Below are 19,456 nucleotides of genomic sequence, written 5' to 3'. Positions count from 1 at the left end.
GTTGTGAGACAGAGGCTGGCTCTTTCGAAGCCACTATTCAGAGACAAATCAATTTAATGGCTCTCTCCCCTTCCTTCAACAGGAAAAGATATCCCAGAGTGTAGTAAAATAAACCTTTCAAGTGCGCAGATGATCCTGATCAAGAAGAAAGGCAGAGGGTCCTGAGACTCACTGATAAACGTGAGTCATCTCTGCTCCTAAAGAGACACGACGTTCCCTGTATCCCCATGCTCCTGGATGTATTTCCTTCCCCGGCACGCACGTGGGGTATCCCAGAACACACGACACCAGAAACTGAGTCAGATTAGGCAACCTGGGCGCGTGCTGGGGAGGGCTCCTGCAGGATCCCGCATCCGTGTGCGCGGTGGGTGACAGGCGCCTGAGCAGGGAGAGCATTAGTAACTCCTGCCTACATCCCTCCCTCCCTCCCTCCGTCCAGAAAAGCACCGTCTCCCTCAGGGTCTTGCACAGCACCTCTGAGACACTTCACCACCACCAAGACAGGCACTGACCTGATTTTCTAGAGGCATGTTATAGACCTCGGAGTCCAGCAGCATGGTGCAGGCACTGAAGGGCACAGCCTGGTTGGCAATAGTCCTTGCCGCCCGACAATGAACTCTCAGAATCTCCTGCTCACAGGAGACGATGAGCTTCTCCTGAGGAAGAGCAAACGAAGCAGTGAGCGTGGCAGCCTCAGTTTCCCCAGCGGAGGAAATTCGGGTCCTCTTTCCCAGCAGGAGCCTCCCCGGCGCGCTCCCTTACCCGCTCTATGCTGTGCTGGAGCCGCAGCTTCCCCCGGACGGCTTCCTGCTGCTTGAAGAGCTCCTTCAGAGGCTCCGCGAGCGACGGCGGCGGGGCGATCTGCGGGCACAGGACACCGGTGGGTTAGAGCCAGCAGCGCTGCCAGGTGCCCAGCCCACGGGGGCTGCCTGCTCCCCCTGCGGCACGGCGCGCCTTGGCCAAGGGCTCGGAGAGGGGGTCGGTGCCACCCCGTACGGAGCTCTACGGAGCAGAAAGTCTGCCTATTTCCTCAGCAGGCAGGCGGCAAAGGACAACGTCCTGCCAGCGCTCAGACCACTGCGAGGGCTGAGACAACAGGGGAAGAGGCGTCCAGCGCTGAGAGACAAGCTCAGCCTACAGGACCTCAGCCTAAATCACCCCACATGCTGCAAGGGTGGTTTGTCAAGGGGCCTGAGCACGTCTGAGGAAGGGGATGATGCTGCTGGAGAAACACTGCCATGAGCAGCCCAGCCTGAGCCCCGGGAAGGGTGCCCGTGCCCTGGTCTGTCCCGCGCCTTCCCGGGTAGCGAGGTGCTCCTCGAGCACAGCCTAAGTTGCAGAGCAGAGGAGCGGGTGGCTCTGAGTTAGTCTAGGAAGGGACAAGCAGATGTGAACACAGGCTACTACAACCACTGCGGTGCTGGGGCTGACAAAAAGCCTGTTAACTCATGCAAACAGTAACTCAGCACACGGGCTACACTGCAACAGAAACGCCCGCGGACCGGGGTATTGCACCCTGCCTGCAGTAGGGAACGAAGCCTGACGTGGCCGGTTGTATCGACCCTCCTCCTCCCGGCTGGGCCCCGGATTTACTGCCTGCAGCATTAACTTGATTGATGCATTTGTATTAGCGAGCCCGTTCGCGCAGCACAGCAGTGAAACGCAGACCCCACTGCCAAGGAGCGAGTGCTATCGGCTACTCAAATATCAGAGCTTGGGAAAACAAAGGCTGGAGTTAAGAGCCATCTTTTTCCTACAGTCTTCTAGGTTCATTATCCAATTACCATCCTGCTTGTAAAAGCAGTTTTGCCTTCCAGCCTCAAATCCAGTGGATTCATACAAACTTGCTCTAAAGCCCAAACAAACCTCAGGTTCCTAAGCACAGCCCAAGGTCTCCTCTGGAAAAATAAGAGCATCTCAGAGGATGTGTTTACCACGCAGCCGTCCTTGCTTACTGAGGCTTAGATTTGTCATCGTGAGCATGTTCTAGAAGCAGGCTAAAGGCACGGCTGGGGCACCAGCGGCACAGCAAGGGCACTCGCGGTGCACGGGGGACAAGCTGGCTGTGCTCGTCGCAGCAAGGGAGGAGACAGTCCCTGATGCTGTGGTTTAAAGACAGAAAGTGACTCACCACTGGAATATGGAGCTTGCTTAGAGGCTTGCCATCCAACAGGTAGGAGCCTGTGTAGGTGACATATTCAGCGTAGCACTGTGGAGCTTGGGGAGTAATATAGCAGAGGATTTTCCGCTTCTCTTCAATCTTTTTCCTGATCTGGAGGTACTCAAAGTAGGGGTTGGACCTGTCACTGTGATAAGGTTCAATGTCGTCCAGTTTTATAGCATCCACGATAGCTGCCAGTGTTTGCTGTATCATCTCCCTCGTCTGCTGGGTGGACGTGTTGATCTGCTGCTGCAGCTGCTGGTTGGAGCGCTGGAACCGGCGCTTGCGCGGGTGCTGAGCCTGGGAATCGTCCTCCTCTGTAATGCGGCCTTTGGCACGTGTGGCGGGCGCAGAAACAGGAGGAAATTCCTTCTCAGAAGCGGCGGCGTTCTGCTTGTTTTGGTTGGCGAGCATCTGAGCCCGGTTCCTGGTAATCCGCTGAGGAATCTCTTCTATTTTGGGTGGTTTGGGAGCTTCTGCTACTGGTTTTTGTACTGGTTCAACGATTTCTGCTTGAGCGTTGCCCGGAGGTGCCTCCGCCTGGGAGGAAGGGGCTTGGCTCCCACCGCGTGCCGCAGCACCCTCCTGGGAAGTGCTGCCCTCGGCGGTGGCCGCGGGTGGGGGACAGGTCTGGGAGCTGCTCTCTGCCACCCCACCAGAAGACGACAGGTCTTCGTGCACGGCCTCCGCCTCTTTGCTCTCCGGCTGAGCAGACTCGGACGGGGTCTGCTGGAAAATCTGCGCTTCCGAATCCTCCGCTCCTTTTTCCTCAGCTACGTTTGGTGCTTCTGAGGTGGCTTCTTGTGCAGCCGCCTCTGGTTTCTGCTCCTCTGCCTGTGGCTCCGTCTCCGCGGGCAGGACAGCAGTTGCCTGGCCGGCTGGCGGCTCCTCCGGCTCACTGGACGCTATTACGGAGGCGCTCGCTTTAATGATCCCAGCGCTTGTTTCTGAAGCTGCTGCTGGGCTTTCTTCTACCGCTTCTGCCTCCGTCATCTCCGTCTCTGGAACATCCTTAGGTTGGAGCGGCAGCTCTGGTAGCGAGAAGGGGCCAAGGTCCAAATCATCTTCTGTATTGGTGAAGGGGTCAGGCCACGTTACCGCCTCCTCCGTATTTGCAGGCGCAGCATTATTGTTTTCCAAATAGTTGTTTTCTGGCGTGCTAACAACTTCTGCCTGAGGTTCTGCTGGCATACAAGGGGGCTCTGGAGGTATCTCAGGTGCTTCTTCTGGAAGGGGCTTGCAGTTATTGAAGAATGTGTCTAACCTAGTAGGGGACATGTACGGAGCTTGCTCTTCGGCGTTCGCTATTTCTCCTGGAACGGCTTCCTCAGCGTCCTCCTTGACTTCATCGAGCCCCGGTTCAGACACTGACAGAGGGTAGGATATAGGAGAAACGGGGTAGGAAGTATCTGTGGGAATGAAGGCTACTGGTGTAGGGTGAATCGGCTCTAGGGAACAGAGCGGAGGTTTAGGGGACTCGGAAAACCGCTGGGGAGATTTCATCAGGAGCTCTGAGCCCATGGACCAGCTGACAGAGTGCTCTGCCGGGTTACCCATCAGGCTGGGAGGAATGGCCGTGTCGGGGTTTCTGGAGGGAGGGTTTTCCCAGTCTATATTGTTTTGTTCTGGCATACCTGAACTAAAATGGTTTTCTTCAATTGGTGGTAAGTAGGTAGATTCTGGTGGCATAATGGAGGCAGTCGCTTGCTGCTCTTCCGTGGTGTCCAAGGGCATGCCGAGGTCGGGGGGAAGAGCACTTTCTACCGAAGGAGCCAGCAGTTCATCTCTGTGCGAAGGGGAGGATTTTGCTTGTAAACCAGAAAAGACACTTTCAGGAGACTGGGCGACTCCGCTGACAGCTCCTGGCGCACAGTGCAAAGCTTCCACTTTTGGTGATGAAACCCCATAATCTGGTGAGTAATACCCGGGAGATAAACACTGGAACTTCTCAGCGGGAACAGAAGGAAGGGGAACCTTCTCCTCCATTAAATGCTGCACTGGAGAGTCGTAATTTGATGTTGCCGGGACGCTTTGCTGTCTGAAAAATTTATCTCCGACACTGAATTCTTCTTCAGGTGCCCTTCTGATATCAACCGAGATGGAACGATAAAGGTTTGTGGAGGGTATGGTACGAGTCGGGGTCTGACTCGGGTTCTCGGGGAGCCCACTGGGAACATTCGTGTATCTGTCGAAGAAGGATGGAGAACAGGCGTTCATGGACATGGTGGATATGGGCAGCGAGTGCTGCGAGTCCGCGCATTCAAACATCAGGTCCGTGTAGTCTTCGTTGCTGCACGAAGGAGTCCTGGGCGTCTGCATCACCTCCTCATAGCTTGGACAAGAGACAACGGATGCCGGGGTCGGGACTCCCGTCGGCCGGTTCTGATCCGGCCTGGGAGACGCCGGGAGGATCTCCTTCAGCTGAGGACCCGTTATCCAGTCCTTCGAGTCTGTCCCAACAGCGGGCTGTGCCTTGTTTTCCGGTGACAGTATAGGAGTCAGTGGACCCAGTTCTTTAAGTTTCTTATCCTTGAGCTGAGTATCCAGCGTTAATGGCTTCTTTGTTGCCAGATCCAGACTCCTCTTGCGCACATCTTCCGAGCTTTTAAGTTTGTCCTTTAATTTGGGGTCTCCGGACCTGTGCCTCATTTTCTCCATTTGCTTCATTCTCTCTTTGTGCCTTTTGTGGCGCTCCTCGATTTCCAGGTCTTTCTGGCTCAGCATCCTCTCAAAGCTGGTCATCATCAAATCACCGTCTCCCAGAAGCTTCTCCCTTGGCCTGGCATCTTTCTTGCCGCTGTCTTTGGAAAGGGTTATTTTTTCATTCCCATTGCTTATTTTTATTGACTCTGATTTGTCTTTCTCCTGGTTCTCCTTGAGCTTCTCCTTCAGTTTGGTTTCGCCGAATTTGAGGTTGTCCTCCTTTGATTTATCTTTAAAGGTGGTAACTTGAGGACTGTCCTTGTCTTTGAGTGTTGACTTTGGCTCGTCTTTGTGATGTTTAAAGAAACCATCTGCATGTTTGTCTCTGTGCTTTTCCTTTTCCTCCTTCCATTTCTCCTTGTGTTTATCTCGCTTCTTTTTCTCTTTAACTGTGCTGATGGTGCTGGAACCGTAGGTCTTTTCTTTTTCCGCCTTCTTTGACAGCTCTCTTTCAGAATCATTTTTCTCTTTCTTTTCAGAAAATAAGTAATCAATGCTTTTCTCTGGCTCCTCATCAGGCTCTGCCTTCATGTTGTAGGAAGTGCTAAAAGCCTCCCCATCCACAGAGAAATCTTTTTCATAATGAGCGGAATCCTTTCTGCTGCTGGAGTCTTTGAATTCTTCTGTTTTTTCCTTTTTCTCTGACTTCTCCTTCTTCGCTTTTTCCTTCTCGTGACTTTTCTTTGACGAAGATGAGGAATGTCTGTGCCTCTCCTTCTCCTTGAGTTTGTCCTGTAAGCAGGGTAAAGGGAGAGAGTCCTTAAACTTTTCTTCAGCGGCATCAGTAAGAGAGAGGTTAGAAGACTCAAAGAGGCTGGTCAGTCCTGGATCTTGTCCTCTGTCTGTGAAGCTGTCAGAAGAGATCTCGCTGATTTTGTCGTTGGAGTCATCTCTGTAGTCATTCAGAGCCTCCTCCTCCAATTTCTCCAGCAGGCTCTTCTCCGACTCTCCTCCTTTCGACGACTTTTTCTCTTTGGAATGCTCTTTATCCGGCTTCTCCTTATGCTTGCTTTTCACCTTGTCGTCATTGGCGTGTTTCTTTTCCACCTTCTCTGGGAGCTTTTGCTTGTTTTTCTTCTCTTGAGTGGAATCTATGGACGTCCTGTCTTTCCTGTCCTTGTACTTCTCGGTAGAGTCTTTCTCTTTCTTCTCTTTGTGTTTTTCAAAGGAACTCTTCTCCTTCTTCTCTTTTCCCCCTTCCGATGTTCCTTTGTCCTTTTTCTTCTCCTTGGAGTCCTTCTCTTTCTGCTTCTCTCCTGAATGTTGCCGGTCGGAGGAGTACTTGCGGTGCTTGTCGGGGTACAGCTCCTTCTCAGCAGCTGCGCCGTCGTCCTTCTCCTGCAGACTGTCCAGCCGGTGCATTTCGCTGCCGGCAGAGTCGCTGACTTTGAACCCCGTCAAGCTGTAATCATCCCTCTCGTCTTCGCTTTCATCTGTGAAGATGTCCGCAATGCTGTACCAGCTTTTCTCCTTGCCTTTCTTCTCATCCTTTTTCTCGGAGAAGTCTTCTCGATCTGCGGAGAAGTTTTTCTCTTTCTTCTCTTTAACCTGGTCGAAAGAGCTCTTCCTTTCTTTGTCTTTGCTGTGCAGGTCTTTGTATTTCTCTTTAGTTTCTTTTTTCTCTTTGAAACTCTTGTCTAGTTCTTTGTCCTTCAGCATTTTCTCAGGAGCAGCTTTTTCATTTTTCTCCTTGTCACCTTCTTTGGATTTTTCCTTGTATTTTTCTGGCTTCACCTTTTCTTTTTTTTCTTTATCGGGAGCATCCTTCTTCTCCTTTTCCTTCCCAGAATGGTGCCTCTCCCAACTCTCCAGGGTTTTACCGCTGAACTCAGGGTCGGACTTATCCTTGAAGAACGTTTCGCAGCCATACTCTTTAAAGTCATCTCGATAGGGCTCCTCCTGCTTTGTTTTGGTGTCTTTTCGATCTTTAGAGCCATCGGAGGAATCTTTTCTGTCTTTGTTGGTTTCACCTGTATCTTTTTCTTTCCTCTCCTTGACACTCTCTGCAGAATCCTTCCTTTTCTTGTCCTTTTCAGGCAAATAACTGGGAGTAATTTTGTGTCTGTCCGTTTGGTCCTTCTTCTTCTCAGAGCTTTTGTCGACATAGTCCCTCTCCTTCTTCTTTACGAAAGTGTCCTTTTCATTACGTTTCTCGTTGTATTCCTTCTTCTCTTTCATTTTGTTTTCCTTTTTCTTGTCTTTAATTTCCTCTTTCATGGGTTCTATGATTAGTTTTGCCACGGTGTCATTTTTAATCTCCCTGAAATCTGTTACTGGAGAATCCCAGCTATCTTCACCTTTGAAATCGAAGGACGAATCAGAAGACAGGTCTGAAAACCACCTCTCTTGCTGATCATCCGAAAGGCTGAACTTTGTGTCCTCGCTTTCGGGAAACTGGTTTTTGTTATTAAACTCATCAAACCCAGACTCATCCCTGTAAAGTTTTTCTTTTTTGCATTTTTCTTTCTCTTCCTTGAAGGATTTTTCTTTCTCTAGTTTAGAAACCTTCTCCTCCTTCAGCTCATTCTTCTTTTCAGATTTTGACTGCTTGTCCTTGGACTTCTTCTTTCTCTCCTCCTTGTGTATTCTCGGCTTCTCCTCTTTGGGAGACTTCTCCTTTACAGGTTTCTCTTTCTCTGATTTACTTAATCCTTCTCTGAAGGATTTGCTCATGTCTTTACTACCATCTTTGACTTTTCTTAATGATTTCTCCTCTTTCGAGGATTTTCCAGTCTCATCTTTAAACAACCATTCCTTCTCCTCCCCTTTACCTTTGGGGAGCTTTTCCTCCTTTTTACTGTGTTCTCGCTCATGCTTTAACACTTTCAATTTGTTTTCGACTGGATTTTCTGTCTCTACTATCAAGCCTTTCTCAGGCTTTTGTTTAGAGTCCTCAAACTCAAAAGAAAAGGTTTTGATGATTTTAATGTCTTGGCTGATGGGACACTGGCCCTTCTCCTTGTTTTTATGTTTGTGTTTTGTTTTATGCTTTTTAACAACCTTCCCCTCCTTGTCCAGCTTTGGAATTGCTCCATCCACATTGCTATGGAATGAATTCTTTTTCTCAGAAACAGTGTTGTGTGGGGTGTTTTTCTTTTTGTGCTCTGGTTTCTTCCTGACTGGCTTTAGCGACTCTAAGCTTGAGTCCTCGGACGAGTAGTCTGACTCGCTCGTCAGTCTCGTCCTGGTGGAGTCCGATAAGGAACTGACATCTGACCAAGCTGGAGAAGATATGGGTTTCCAATTGTCCGTCCTCCAGTGCTTGGAGTGCTGTTCTGTAAGATTAGGATTATGTTTCTGGGATGCTAAACTCCCATGAGAAGAGGTCGATGAGGCAGACAGAGAGTTAAACAAGGAGGATTCCTTTAGCACTAGCCTGGAGTCCTTTACACAGCTAGAGCTCTGAAGAGAGTCTCTATCATCCTCCTCACTCTCCACGTTTTCACTCTCTGATTCAGAGGAACAAAATTTGTCATTTTTTTTGCCAAACCGAACCTCTTTGCTTTTCGTCTCCTTCTTCCGCTTCTTTTTTACTTTGCTTTTCTCCTTCTGGGCCTTTGTGCTGGCGGGCTCCCGAATCTTGCTGCTGGGCAATATCGAGTGGGTCGAAAGTCGCAGCTTCTCCCCCGTCCCCACAGCAACGCTGGTCTCCTCCTCGTCCGAGCTGTCCGACAGGATGCGGTGGGCAGCTTTCTTTGGTGTAATTGTGTTATTTTTAGTATAAGTTTTCACTTCCATTTTGGGTATGGAAATGAAACTGTTTGCTTTAGTCTCTTTTCTGTAATCCTTTTTCAGCAAATGTTTGTCATCGACTGGCGGGACCCGGTCCTGCTCGTCGTCCTCATCAAATTCATACTCGTCCTTCACCGGGGTGATGGTTTTGGGGGGCTCCTGGGCCTTGGGCTTGTGCTTCAAACCCTTCTCAAACTCTGAGTCTGTGTTATTGCCATCAACAGAGCTGGAGGGAGCGAAGGAAGGGGCATCCTCCTCTTCTGAGGTCTCTGCAGAGAGAGAACAAGAACGTGTTAAGGGCTGCGAGACGCTCCGGGGAGGGAACATCATCAGTCTGCTGCAGGCGTGACCCCTGCAAACGGCCCTGCTGCCCCTTTGCCTCACCCAGCCTGTGCTAAGTTTGCAGCTGAAAGCTCGAAACGCCAGGTTGGGAGATCTTTTTAGAACGGGATGGCTATCCAGTCTCAAACCTGCACGGGTGCTCCTCAAAGCAACATCCAGGGTCTACCAAGAGAAGAACTTTTTAACTTTAAGTGTTATGACTGCGAACAGCACAGGCCAAGGCTCCCCCTAAGACTGGAACTCCAATCAGAGCTCACTAAAGCCTGCAGCGTGTCCCGCCCGGCGCAGCCGCGATGGTGGCACTCACGGGACAGGCTCTAGCAAGGCGCTCTGCTGAGGGACAGCCCGGGAGCACAACCTGAGACATCGGCACTGGTACAGCCGAGCGCCGCGCCCCCCCTGACCGGGGAGGGGAGGGAACACACGCCCTGCACGCAAACCTCCTCCTCTCTATGCACGAGCTGGAATATTACCCACATTTCAAAGGTAAGACATCCATTTACCTGCAATTGGCTTCCAATCCTACATCTCGATTGCACCAGGCCAGTGATCTCAACGTAGGCTTCCAGGGCAATCAGCTAGAGCTCCCGGAGCTAAAGGCTGGCAGTTATGTTGTCTGAATTTGGGTTACAGCTACAGATGGACTCCTGACCGTGGCAGCAGCGTGCGGATATTCTGACAAGAGTCTAACTTCACTGTCCTCTTAACGTCTCTGTATTAACAGACAGCTGCAGGCCACAAAACATCACTCCCATGTTCACATAAAGGTCAATCTCACCTGTTGAGCTCTCTTCGCTAGAGGGGTACGTGCTCTTTCCCAGGAGCAGATTCACCATGCTGGGAGAATTAGCTACTTTTAAAGGTGTCTCGCCCTTCCTGTTGCTTTGATGAGGATTCCCGCCATAATGTAACAACAATTTCACCACCTGAAAACAGAAATTGAGACTTGAAGGTGCTCGTCATGTTTCGATTCCAGGCTTTTTGTACTACTTTCACATGTCACTAAAAGGGGGATGTCCCGAGGACACGCCTTATGGTACTAACAGTCATCAGTACAAAAGGAGACAAAAAACAACACCACGAACCAACTGAGGCAGGAAAGAAGGGAGAAGAACAAGACACAAAGCTATGTTCCCTCCCAGAAGAAGAAGAATGAACTATCCCTCTGCACAGGGGAACACCAGGTAAAACACATGGCTACATGGCTATCGGCAGCTAAGGACTATAAAATAACGCGAATCTCTGTATTTGCACAGTTGGCTGCCTGAAGCACAAAGGGAAAAAAAGGCATTAAAAACACAGCTATGAAATCCAGCAAAAAACTACCTTGAAGTGCCCGTTATTCGCTGCATCGTGCAGCGGGGTGTCGTCATCCAACCCCTTCGTGTTGACTTCGGCGCCCGCTGCAAGCAACTGCTTTGCAACGTCGTAGTAACCCCGGTTGCATGCCTCGTGCAATGCCGTCCAGCCTGCAAGCAAAGGGACACTCAGAACATGGACACTGCCTTCACGGAGAAAGTCAGAGACAGTGAAAAGGCACGTCCACCCACAGACGTTGCAGAGGCCGGTGTGCCGAGGGGATCGTGGGTCTGGTGGCCAACAAGATGGTCTCGTTTGCCCAGCCCCCCGTGGCACAGCAGGAAGAAACCGGCAGCTCTGCCTTGCTACTCCAACCAGGCGGTAGTTGAATGAATCCCCCTTTTCCCTCTGGTCACGCAATGTGCTACGGACAGATCGTCTGCCAGAACGGACACAGCCCCGGGACGCGGAAAGGCAAAGTTTTGTGTAGGAAATTATTGCTGGTGCTGTGTGGAAGGCAGGTCTCAAATCCTTTCCCCTTCCAACTCCTCTGTAAGGGAAACTCTGCTGCCCAGATTAGGCCTGAGCTCTGAACTGCAGACACTGCTCTGGAACATCCCCCACACAGATCTCAAATATTTCCTGGGTGCTCTCCAAAGCAGCAATGCCACCACAAAACAGGCCCCCGGCTTGGGGGGAAACCAAACAGCAGGTCTCCGCCGTAACAGTGGCTCTAGTTCTCAAACAAACCTCTGGAGAGCACGGAATGAAATATTTTATCATGTTCAAACAGACTATTTTTAAGCAGAAACTGTTTCGAAGTTTCCCAGCAAACGTGCGTGGCTCCTTCGGTATTTTGCTGATAGCGTCGTGGGAGCTCATTCCGTTACCTTCACTTGGAGCACTAAAAAGGGGCACCTGTGACCAGAATTAATCACTGCTGATAGCTCAGTCTAGCACTGATATTAATCATACAGGCGGAGGAACATGCATTTCTATTTATAGCCCCAAAATCGTGCGAAGAGAACAGCAAAGAGCAAAGTCAAGCTCTCGGACGTGCTGGAAGAAAGGCTGCCCCACGCTAATTTATCCCCGTCGTTGGTATGGGGGTGCACGAACGGCACCGTTCATCACCTCACGGACGCCTTCTCGCCGCAGCACTCGTGGCCGTTCCCACCCCAGGCTGGGCTGCAGCCGCAGCCCCACACCCCGGCTCCTTTCCCCGTTCCCACCACCAGAAGCAGGAGCTTCAGGGCACTCCTGAGGAGGAGGAGGAGGTGGAAGAGGAGGTATTACACCCAGGCAACGGGCTGAGGCTCAGGATGGTCATAATCTGGATGCCCGGCGGGCGCTGCCGGGAGCCTGACCTCGCCCTTCACATCCACACTGCTCCCCATCAGCAGCACCCCCAAATTCGGTGCTTAAAAACAAAACCCAGAAAGCTGCAGGCATCAGCCGTTCAACTCTGGAGCGACGACTTTACAAACCCACTCTTTTCAGTATTCCTCTGCACATCACTTCTTATATTTTAAGTTGAAAAAGGGCTAAACCAGCCCACCTCCCTTTGCAAATCCCTCTCCAGACTTCCAAGACAGCACCTACGTGGAAGGGCACAAGAAAACGGACCAGAAGGTCCCGCTCACAGTTTCAGAGCGTGGAGCCACGGCAGCCCCAGGGATCGCTACGGATCAAGCCCAGCCCTGCACCCCCTCCCCGAGCGGGAGCACGCTCAGAGCAGACAAGACAACCTGAGAGTTTAGCTGCCAAACTCCAGCTGAACTGGTGTTTCTCAGGGATTTATTATTTTGACAAATTTGTAGCAGCTGTTTTATTTGAAAGGACAGCAAAGACTTTTACCTCCCCGAAGGGCAAAAATCATTATTTTTGGTTAATCCCTCCTCACAAGGCGCAAACCCATGTTACACTTTCTCTGGTGGGAGCCATTCTCGGGGGTGGAACAGCCAAGGGCGTGGGAAAAGGTACGGATCGTGGGCTGCCCTGCCAGTACTGCCAGCGGGCTGGTTACCTGCAAAGTCTTTCACATTGACATCTGCACCCTCGATAATGAGCTCCTTGATGCGCCGGGCATCTCCTCGGATGGCAGCTCGATGCAGCCGAGTCTCTCCTCGCTCGTTTCTCTTATTTACTTTATCTTTGGTTTTGGAGGCAGAGTTAGGAGTTCCCTTCTGACAAACTGTAGACTGAGAGGGATGCTTTGGTGTTGTGTCAACTGCATGGAGGAGAGAAAGAGTCAGGAACCGCAATTCAAAGGAAGCCCGAAACCCTTAGAGGGAGCTCTTGCAACATATTTCATCTCGCCTCCCCAAAACACTCGCCACAAGGCACTGAGAGGCAACCGAACCTCCGAAGTCGATGTGAAGACAGGGTATAATGCAGATATTAATTGCAGGCTGCCAAAGCCCACTGGAGAGAACTGCAGCCCTTGCAAAGACTGTAGGCAATCCCATGATTTAGGAGCAGACAATGCAGCTCCTTACCCTAAAACCTCATTTCCTAAGGGAAGTGGCCTTTTACCAAGTACATGTGAGGTCTGACAGCCTTGGGAGGAGGCTGCACATTTCCTGGGAGAATGTCTGAATGCCCTGAAGACTACACGGCTTTTTCCCTTCCCACATCCACCCAAGTAACAGCAACATAAGCAGCTAGATTAGTGTTAAGAAACAACACAATATGTGGCTAAAAGCTGCAACGCTTGTGCGTAGGATGCAGATGCGCACATACAGATAGCACAGTGCCTCTAAAAACCCTGGGGGGTCATGTATGCAACAGATAAAAATTACTAAAATACAAAATCCGTGGTAAACACATTCCAGCTGCTCTGCATCTCAAGTTCCAGCTGCAGTGGTTACATGTCTTATCCCTCTCCACAAGAAGAAACGTTAAAAAACCCTCAGAGGATGATATTTTCACTTTATTCACAATGCTCCTTTACTGAGTCAGCCTGAGAAGCCAGTGGAAAATGCAAAGCTCTGACGTGGAGGAGGCTCCTGTGGACACGAAGCTCTAGTTAAGCAGCCAAGGCAGGCTCAGTGGTGGCCTGGGTTTGGCGCACGGGGCGCCTCCTGCGACTGCCTTATACTGAAAGAAGGAAGGGCAGCCGCAGCCACGGGCAAACTCGGTGGCAGCCTGCGCCTGGCATCACCTGCAGAGCCCCGTGGGAGCAGGTGTCCCGCTGCCCCGCTCCAGCATCCCACCCACACCGCTGAGAGCGGGCAGACCCCACGGAGCAGCGCACCCGCGCCCCTGCACCACGCCGGGGGTGGCAGCTCATCTCCGCTGCTGGCGAGGGGCTGCCTGAACCGCCCGGGGACCCCGGGGCCAGGCACTGAGAAGCCCAGGTGTTTGAGAGCCTCTCACTGCAAACTCGCACCCGTCTGCCCACACCTCTGAGCAAAAGCACCCCCCTGGATCTCACCTGGGCTGTTTGCAGACTCTTCTGCTGTCATCTGCATAAGGAGAGCGACTTGCTGGCGCTCGGAGAGTGGGTAGCCTGCGCGGATCCCCGAAAGGCCCATTCCGAAGAGCAAGCCAGGCTTTCTGGTGGCGGGCTCCTTTTTAATCCTCTTCCGCTCTGGACCCTGCTTTTCTGTGGTGCAAGGAGACACAGAAACACAAGCCATGAATGTCGCTGTAACTGAAAACCACCTTCGTTTCTGAGCAAAGTGATAACAGCTCTCCACCTCTGCTTCCGTATCTCACAAATCGAAAAGCCTACGGTGAAGGATGCTTCCCTGCGGTCGGAGCACCGGGACCTGGGGCAGCTGTGCTTGCAGCCAGGGCTTGCACCGCTCCTGCTGCCCACCGGCTCCTCCGACAGCCTCTCCCGGCACAGGCTTCTACCAGTTCTCCCCCCACCATCAAAGAGCAGCGCAAGAGGGAGGGAGCAGGTCCTTCGTGGGGCCGCTGCCAGTACTGTACCTTCCATCTTGCTTCTAGGAGCCTCCCTTTCATGCCATGGTGCTTCGAGAAGCGTACGCAGCCTTACGCCACCACAGCATGGACAGAACTGGAGGCATCTAAAAGCATCAACAAAGAGTGCTAACAAGATGCAGGCTGACAGCTCGGAGACGTTGCTATCTCACCTCCTCATCATCATCAAACCAAGGTCTCTGTGGCCAAACGGGTGCGCTGCCCCGGGGAGCACCGAGCTGGCCCGCTCCTCCCAAAGCGGCTGCTTCCAGCCTAGCGCAGAGCACCCACCTGCAGCCAGGCCGACGGCTGCTTAGCCACATCTAGTCCTGCATCCCTCTAAATAATCCCAAACAAACAGGAGGGGCGGAAGAAACCCCTGTGCCTGGCTTGTCGTCCCCTAAATCCCAGCCTGACACTCGGGTCTCCTAAATCATCCAGCCACAAAGGCGGCTCCTGCTGAGAGAACCGAGCACTACGGCCTCTAAAGCCGGTATTAGCTGCTGGCACGCCATGTGCACAAGAACGAGACAAAACCCCGGCCTCTCCCTGCACCTCCAGCCTCGCTCCCAGCGACCCACGCAGCAGCCTGCTGCAAGCTGGTGAGAACTGGACCCTGCCAAGCATTGTGCAACTTGCCGCCTCCCTCCCCGCTGCCCAGCTCAGCCCAGCTCGCACACCTAACCTCTGCGAGAAGCCTGACTCTACGGCTTTTCTTAAGTATTTTTTCAGTTTTCTTTATGCAAGTAATGATCCTTTCGCCACGTAAGGAGAGTTAGCAGCCCTTCCTCTGCGCTCCTGGTGTGCTCGCTTGTTGATGCTGTCCGGTGACGGCACAAATCCTGCAGGAAGCTCTCCAGCGGCTCCGGGGAGCTGCAGCCACGCCAGAGTCCCACTGCAGGGATGCGTTCGGTGAAGAAAGTTTCAAGGTGCCAGTTCAGGAAACAAAAATTAAGATTCCTTTCACGGAGCCAGCCAAGCAAGAGAGACGGAATATCTATCTGCAGAGCAGCACGGCAATTCCTTGCCAGCAGCCAAGCTGTATCCCTCCTACCAAGCAACTGTCCTAAACCCACAAAGCAGCGCAAGGAAGACACGGTGTGTGCGAGAAGAAAATCCGACTTCCTTCACGTCTATTTCTAAGCACTGATAGAGCCTGTTTGTAACCAGGCCCACTGCGGGGCTCCCGCTGCGTGCGGAGGGCCGGTAACGGCATTCTTAGCCACAGCTATAAAAGCTATCAAACGCAGGCGAGCGGCTCCTTGCCCTCGCGTCGCACGCTCGAACGCCGGTTTGAATCAAGGCCGGTTCGACGCTGCTCAACAAAACCAAGCAGTAAAACCCCTCGCTGCATCCCCGGCGTAATGAAAAGGCTACGTACAGACGAGCTGTTCAAAACCTCCCGCGTAAACAGACACCGCCCTCAAACTGATCGCACTTGCTTTTCGAGAGAGCAAAACCCGCCTGTGACTTAAGCTCAAAGCAAAAATCTTTTCAACGACGAGGAGTTTTGACTCGCACAGCCGCGAGCCCCCGGGCGCTGCCGGGCTCAGCCCCAGCTGGGGCTGGTACTCGCCAGGAGAGGCAGAGGAATCGAGGGGGTTATTTATCACAGCAAGCCTGCAAGTACCTGCTCCCCGCAAAGAGGAACGCCGTGACCTGGAGCACTTTCACATGGGCCGAATACGCTGCCAAGTCTTCCAGCGAGGCAGCACAGGCAAGGGCCCTCCCCTGCTCGAATGTTTGACTCTAAACATGCTATTATTTTGCTGAAGGTATTTTGAGAATTCCAGAAAGCGTTAGAGGGATGATACGAGGAGGTTTGCAAACAAGTAAATGTCTGATAACGCACTCTGAGAAACAGGGCTGCAGCTCCCAGCAGCCAGGGAGGCGAAACGCCACCAAGTAACCACCCAGTGTCTGCCCGGTCCCCAGCTCCGGCGTCCCGAAGCTGGGAGTCTAAAGCACGTGGGGAGATGTAGCAGTGGTCCAAGAGGCTTTGCAACAGATCACACAGATGCAAGCTTGACAGACAAATGGACTAGCTGTATCCAGTCTCTTCCCCACCAACCATCCCCAGGCCAGGGCAGGGTCCGGCATTCCAGGGAACGGCGAATCCTGCGACCTGCAAGCCTTAACCCAGCTCTGCTCACCCAGTTGTGTTCGTCATTTTGTCAGATTCAATGCCGGTCACCGGCATGTGGCCACCAGCAGGACAGAGCCTGCTTTGCCTCCGCACAAAGTCCAGCAGGTCAGGCAAAACCACCAATGGACGGGTTTAAACTCAATCACCAGACTTTGTGCCAAAGCACAGGTTTTCTCGTCCATTCACCAAACTGCCAGTGGAGTAAAAGTCTCGGGCAGATGAGGCCAGCAGCATGTGGGGACATCCCCGTTGCTGCAGCTCGATTCATGCTTCTCCCGCACTCCCTCGGCTGACGAGCGGGCAGCTCTGAAAACCTTTTCCCTGCCCCATGCCCAAAGGTGCCATCCTCTGCTGCTCTCCGGCTGCAAAGGTCTCATCCAGAGCAGGAGATTTCCATCAACCCCCTGTACCTGGGATTCTGTACATTTAAGAAATACCAGCTCCGTGCCAGGGAACCTCTCCAGCCGGACAGCACAGGCCACCCCTATTCAAATACAAGCCCAGCCCTGGAAACATGCCTGTGCATTGAAGGAGAATCCCGGTCTAACTCTCTGAAGCCACATTTCGGTCACCCTGGCAGCTGTAACAGAGCTAGAAGATGAAATCAGATCACAGGAAAGCTGATAGTTTTTTAATGGCTTAAAATAAAATTAAACTCAATGTGCTTACGGTAAGAAAACAATTTAGCCCGGGCAGTTCCAGCAGCCACGCCGCTGTCAAATCCCATTCGGGCAGGTCTGGCTTCCCCGCACGCCTCGGCTCAGCAGCCAGCTCCTGGCCGCATCCAGCCGTGCCGCATGCAGCCGTGCCGCGAAGCGAGGCACAAAGACGCTCGAGGGGCCACACCTCGGCCGGTGCCACCGGGCAGCGTCCCTGAAGTACGAGCGACGCACAGGGGTTGTAGGCGGCAGAGGGCTGCTCCGTGCGTACGTGCGGAGGGAGCCGCGGTTAGAAGGGGAACGTTTTCATTAATATTACTCGGCTGCTGCAGGTTGTCAGCACGAGCCTGTGATTTGCAAAAATTGATTACCAAGTTCAACCGAAAACCCCTAAACTCCTATTAATTCTACAGTTGCAGAAATTTCCTCCTCCACAGAACATTTAGCATTAAAAAGCATGTGATCAACAAGATAAAAATAAATTGGAAAGCGACTGCCGCGTTCTTGCTTGCTGTGGTGAGGCGGCGAGGGCCAGCGGAGGCAGCCGAGGGCTCGGGCTCGCCTGTGCTTCCCGGTGGGAAGGCGGCATCGCCCGGCGCCGCACAGGTCCCTGGCGCTGGAGATGGCATCTAGTCCCGCTCCCGTGCTGTGCGACCACAGTGCTTCACTCCTCGGTGCCTCCTTCTGCCCAGCAGCAAAGTGTTTTCTCCCTTCAGTGCCATCAGCTCACTCACCCGTTCCCCTGAGGCCTCCCGGGTGGAAGGCAGCGGAGAAACGCAGTACTATCCCCTTTGCCATTAGATGCTCGTCTGCCGGCTGCCGCAGCACAGAGGTTAATCCGACTTCTTTAAGTGTTCAGGGGGACGTAGGTCACCGGCTGCGCTGGCTGCGCTTCCTGCGCCCATTGCATAAGGAGCAGGGCTGGGCTGTGCCCGGCACCCGATGGCTCCCGGTGCCGGCACATGGGTCCAGGCAGCGCAACGGCACCCGATGGCTCCCGGCGCCGGCACATGGGTCCAGGCAGCGCAACGGCACCCGATGGCTCCCGGCGCCGGCACATGGGTCCAGGCAGCGCGGCAGCACCCGATGGCTCCCGGCGCCGGCACATGGGTCCAGGCAGCGCAACGGCACCCGATGGCTCCCGGCACCGGCACATGGGTCCAGGCAGCGCAACGGCACCCGATGGCTCCCGGCGCCGGCACATGGGTCCAGGCAGCGCAGCAGCACCCGATGGCTCCCGGCGCCGGCACATGGGTGCAGGCAGCGCAACGGCACCCGATGGCTCCCGGCGCCGGCACATGGGTCCAGGCAGCGCAACGGCACCCGATGGCTCCCGGCGCCGGCACATGGGTCCAGGCAGCGCAACGGCACCCGATGGCTCCCGGCGCCGGCACATGGGTCCAGGCAGCGCAACGGCACCCGATGGCTCCCGGCGCCGGCACATGGGTCCAGGCAGCGCAACGGCACCCGATGGCTCCCGGCGCCGGCACATGGGTCCAGGCAGCGCAACGGCACCCGATGGCTCCCGGCGCCGGCACATGGGTCCAGGCAGCGCAACGGCACCCGATGGCTCCCGGCGCCGGCACATGGGTCCAGGCAGCGCAACGGCACCCGATGGCTCCCGGCGCCGGCACATGGGTCCAGGCAGCGCGGCAGCACCCGATGGCTCCCGGCGCCGGCACATGGGTCCAGGCAGCGCGGCAGCACCCGATGGCTCCCGGCGCCGGCACATAGGTGCAGGCAGCGCAACGGCACCCGATGGCTCCCTGTGCCGGCACATGGGTGCAGGCAGCGCAACGGCACCCGATGGCTCCCGGCGCCACCACATGGGTGCAGGCAGCGCAGCGGCACCCGATGGCTCCCGGCGCCACCACATGGGTCCAGGCAGCGCAACGGCACCCGATGGCTCCTGGCGCCGGCACATGGGTCCAGGCAGCGCGGCAGCACCCGATGGCTCCCGGCGCCGGCACATGGGTCCAGGCAGCGCAGCAGCACCCGATGGCTCCCGGTGCCGGCACATGGGTGCAGGCAGCGCAACGGCACCCGATGGCTCCCGGTGCCGGCACATGGGTCCAGGCAGCGCAGCAGCACCCGATGGCTCCCAGTGCCGGCACATGGGTGCAGGCAGCGCGGCAGCACCCGATGGCTCCCTGCGCCGGCACACGGGAGGGGCAGCCCCGCGCTCCCTGCAGAGCATCACACTCAGGCAGAAGTGAAGCCTCTAAGAGGGTCTGAAACGTGAACAGGAAGGACGGAGAAGGAGCTGCTCCCAGCGGATGCGTGCCATGCCGCGCCCTCGGCAGCTCCGCTTCCCGTCCTCAGCCTCAGCCGAAGCGCCCGACAGGGTCCTGTGTCGCCTCGTGTGAGTGAAGCACCGGGAAGGCTCTGGGCTGGCTTCCCCAGCCCCGGCCAGTCCCAGGCTAACAGAGCTGCAAATGCCTTTTATTTCAGTCTGGAAGAATTTACTCAGAATCTGATTTTCAG

At 54.1% G+C, this 19,456-nt stretch overlaps 1 protein-coding gene across 9 annotated transcripts in view; it reads right to left on the bottom strand.

Annotated features, from left to right (window-relative positions):
- Positions 1 to 19,456, bottom strand: part of ANKRD11 (ankyrin repeat domain containing 11) — a 158,168-nt gene that overhangs the window by 2,928 nt on the left and 135,784 nt on the right. For 6 of the 9 annotated variants that reach the window (XM_075101138.1, XM_075101140.1, XM_075101143.1 and 3 more), the window contains 7 exons: positions 13,674 to 13,844; positions 12,264 to 12,467; positions 10,265 to 10,407; positions 9,717 to 9,864; positions 2,132 to 8,865; positions 763 to 861; positions 513 to 656 (listed from right to left, as the gene is read on the bottom strand). In XM_075101138.1, coding sequence (XP_074957239.1) covers positions 513 to 656; positions 763 to 861; positions 2,132 to 8,865; positions 9,717 to 9,864; positions 10,265 to 10,407; positions 12,264 to 12,467; positions 13,674 to 13,844 — 7,643 coding nt within the window. Of the gene's footprint in view, positions 1 to 512; positions 657 to 762; positions 862 to 2,131; positions 8,866 to 9,441; positions 9,865 to 10,264; positions 10,408 to 12,263; positions 12,468 to 13,673; positions 13,845 to 14,176; positions 14,200 to 19,456 lie in introns of those variants that run through there. The other 3 variants (XM_075101145.1, XM_075101146.1, XM_075101144.1) reach the window with 2 other exon arrangements.

Source organism: Phalacrocorax aristotelis, chromosome 8 (assembly GCF_949628215.1).
Source record: "Phalacrocorax aristotelis chromosome 8, bGulAri2.1, whole genome shotgun sequence".
Taxonomy (NCBI): Eukaryota; Metazoa; Chordata; class Aves; order Suliformes; family Phalacrocoracidae; genus Phalacrocorax; species Phalacrocorax aristotelis.
This window is presented reverse-complemented; position numbering and strand designations above follow the sequence as displayed.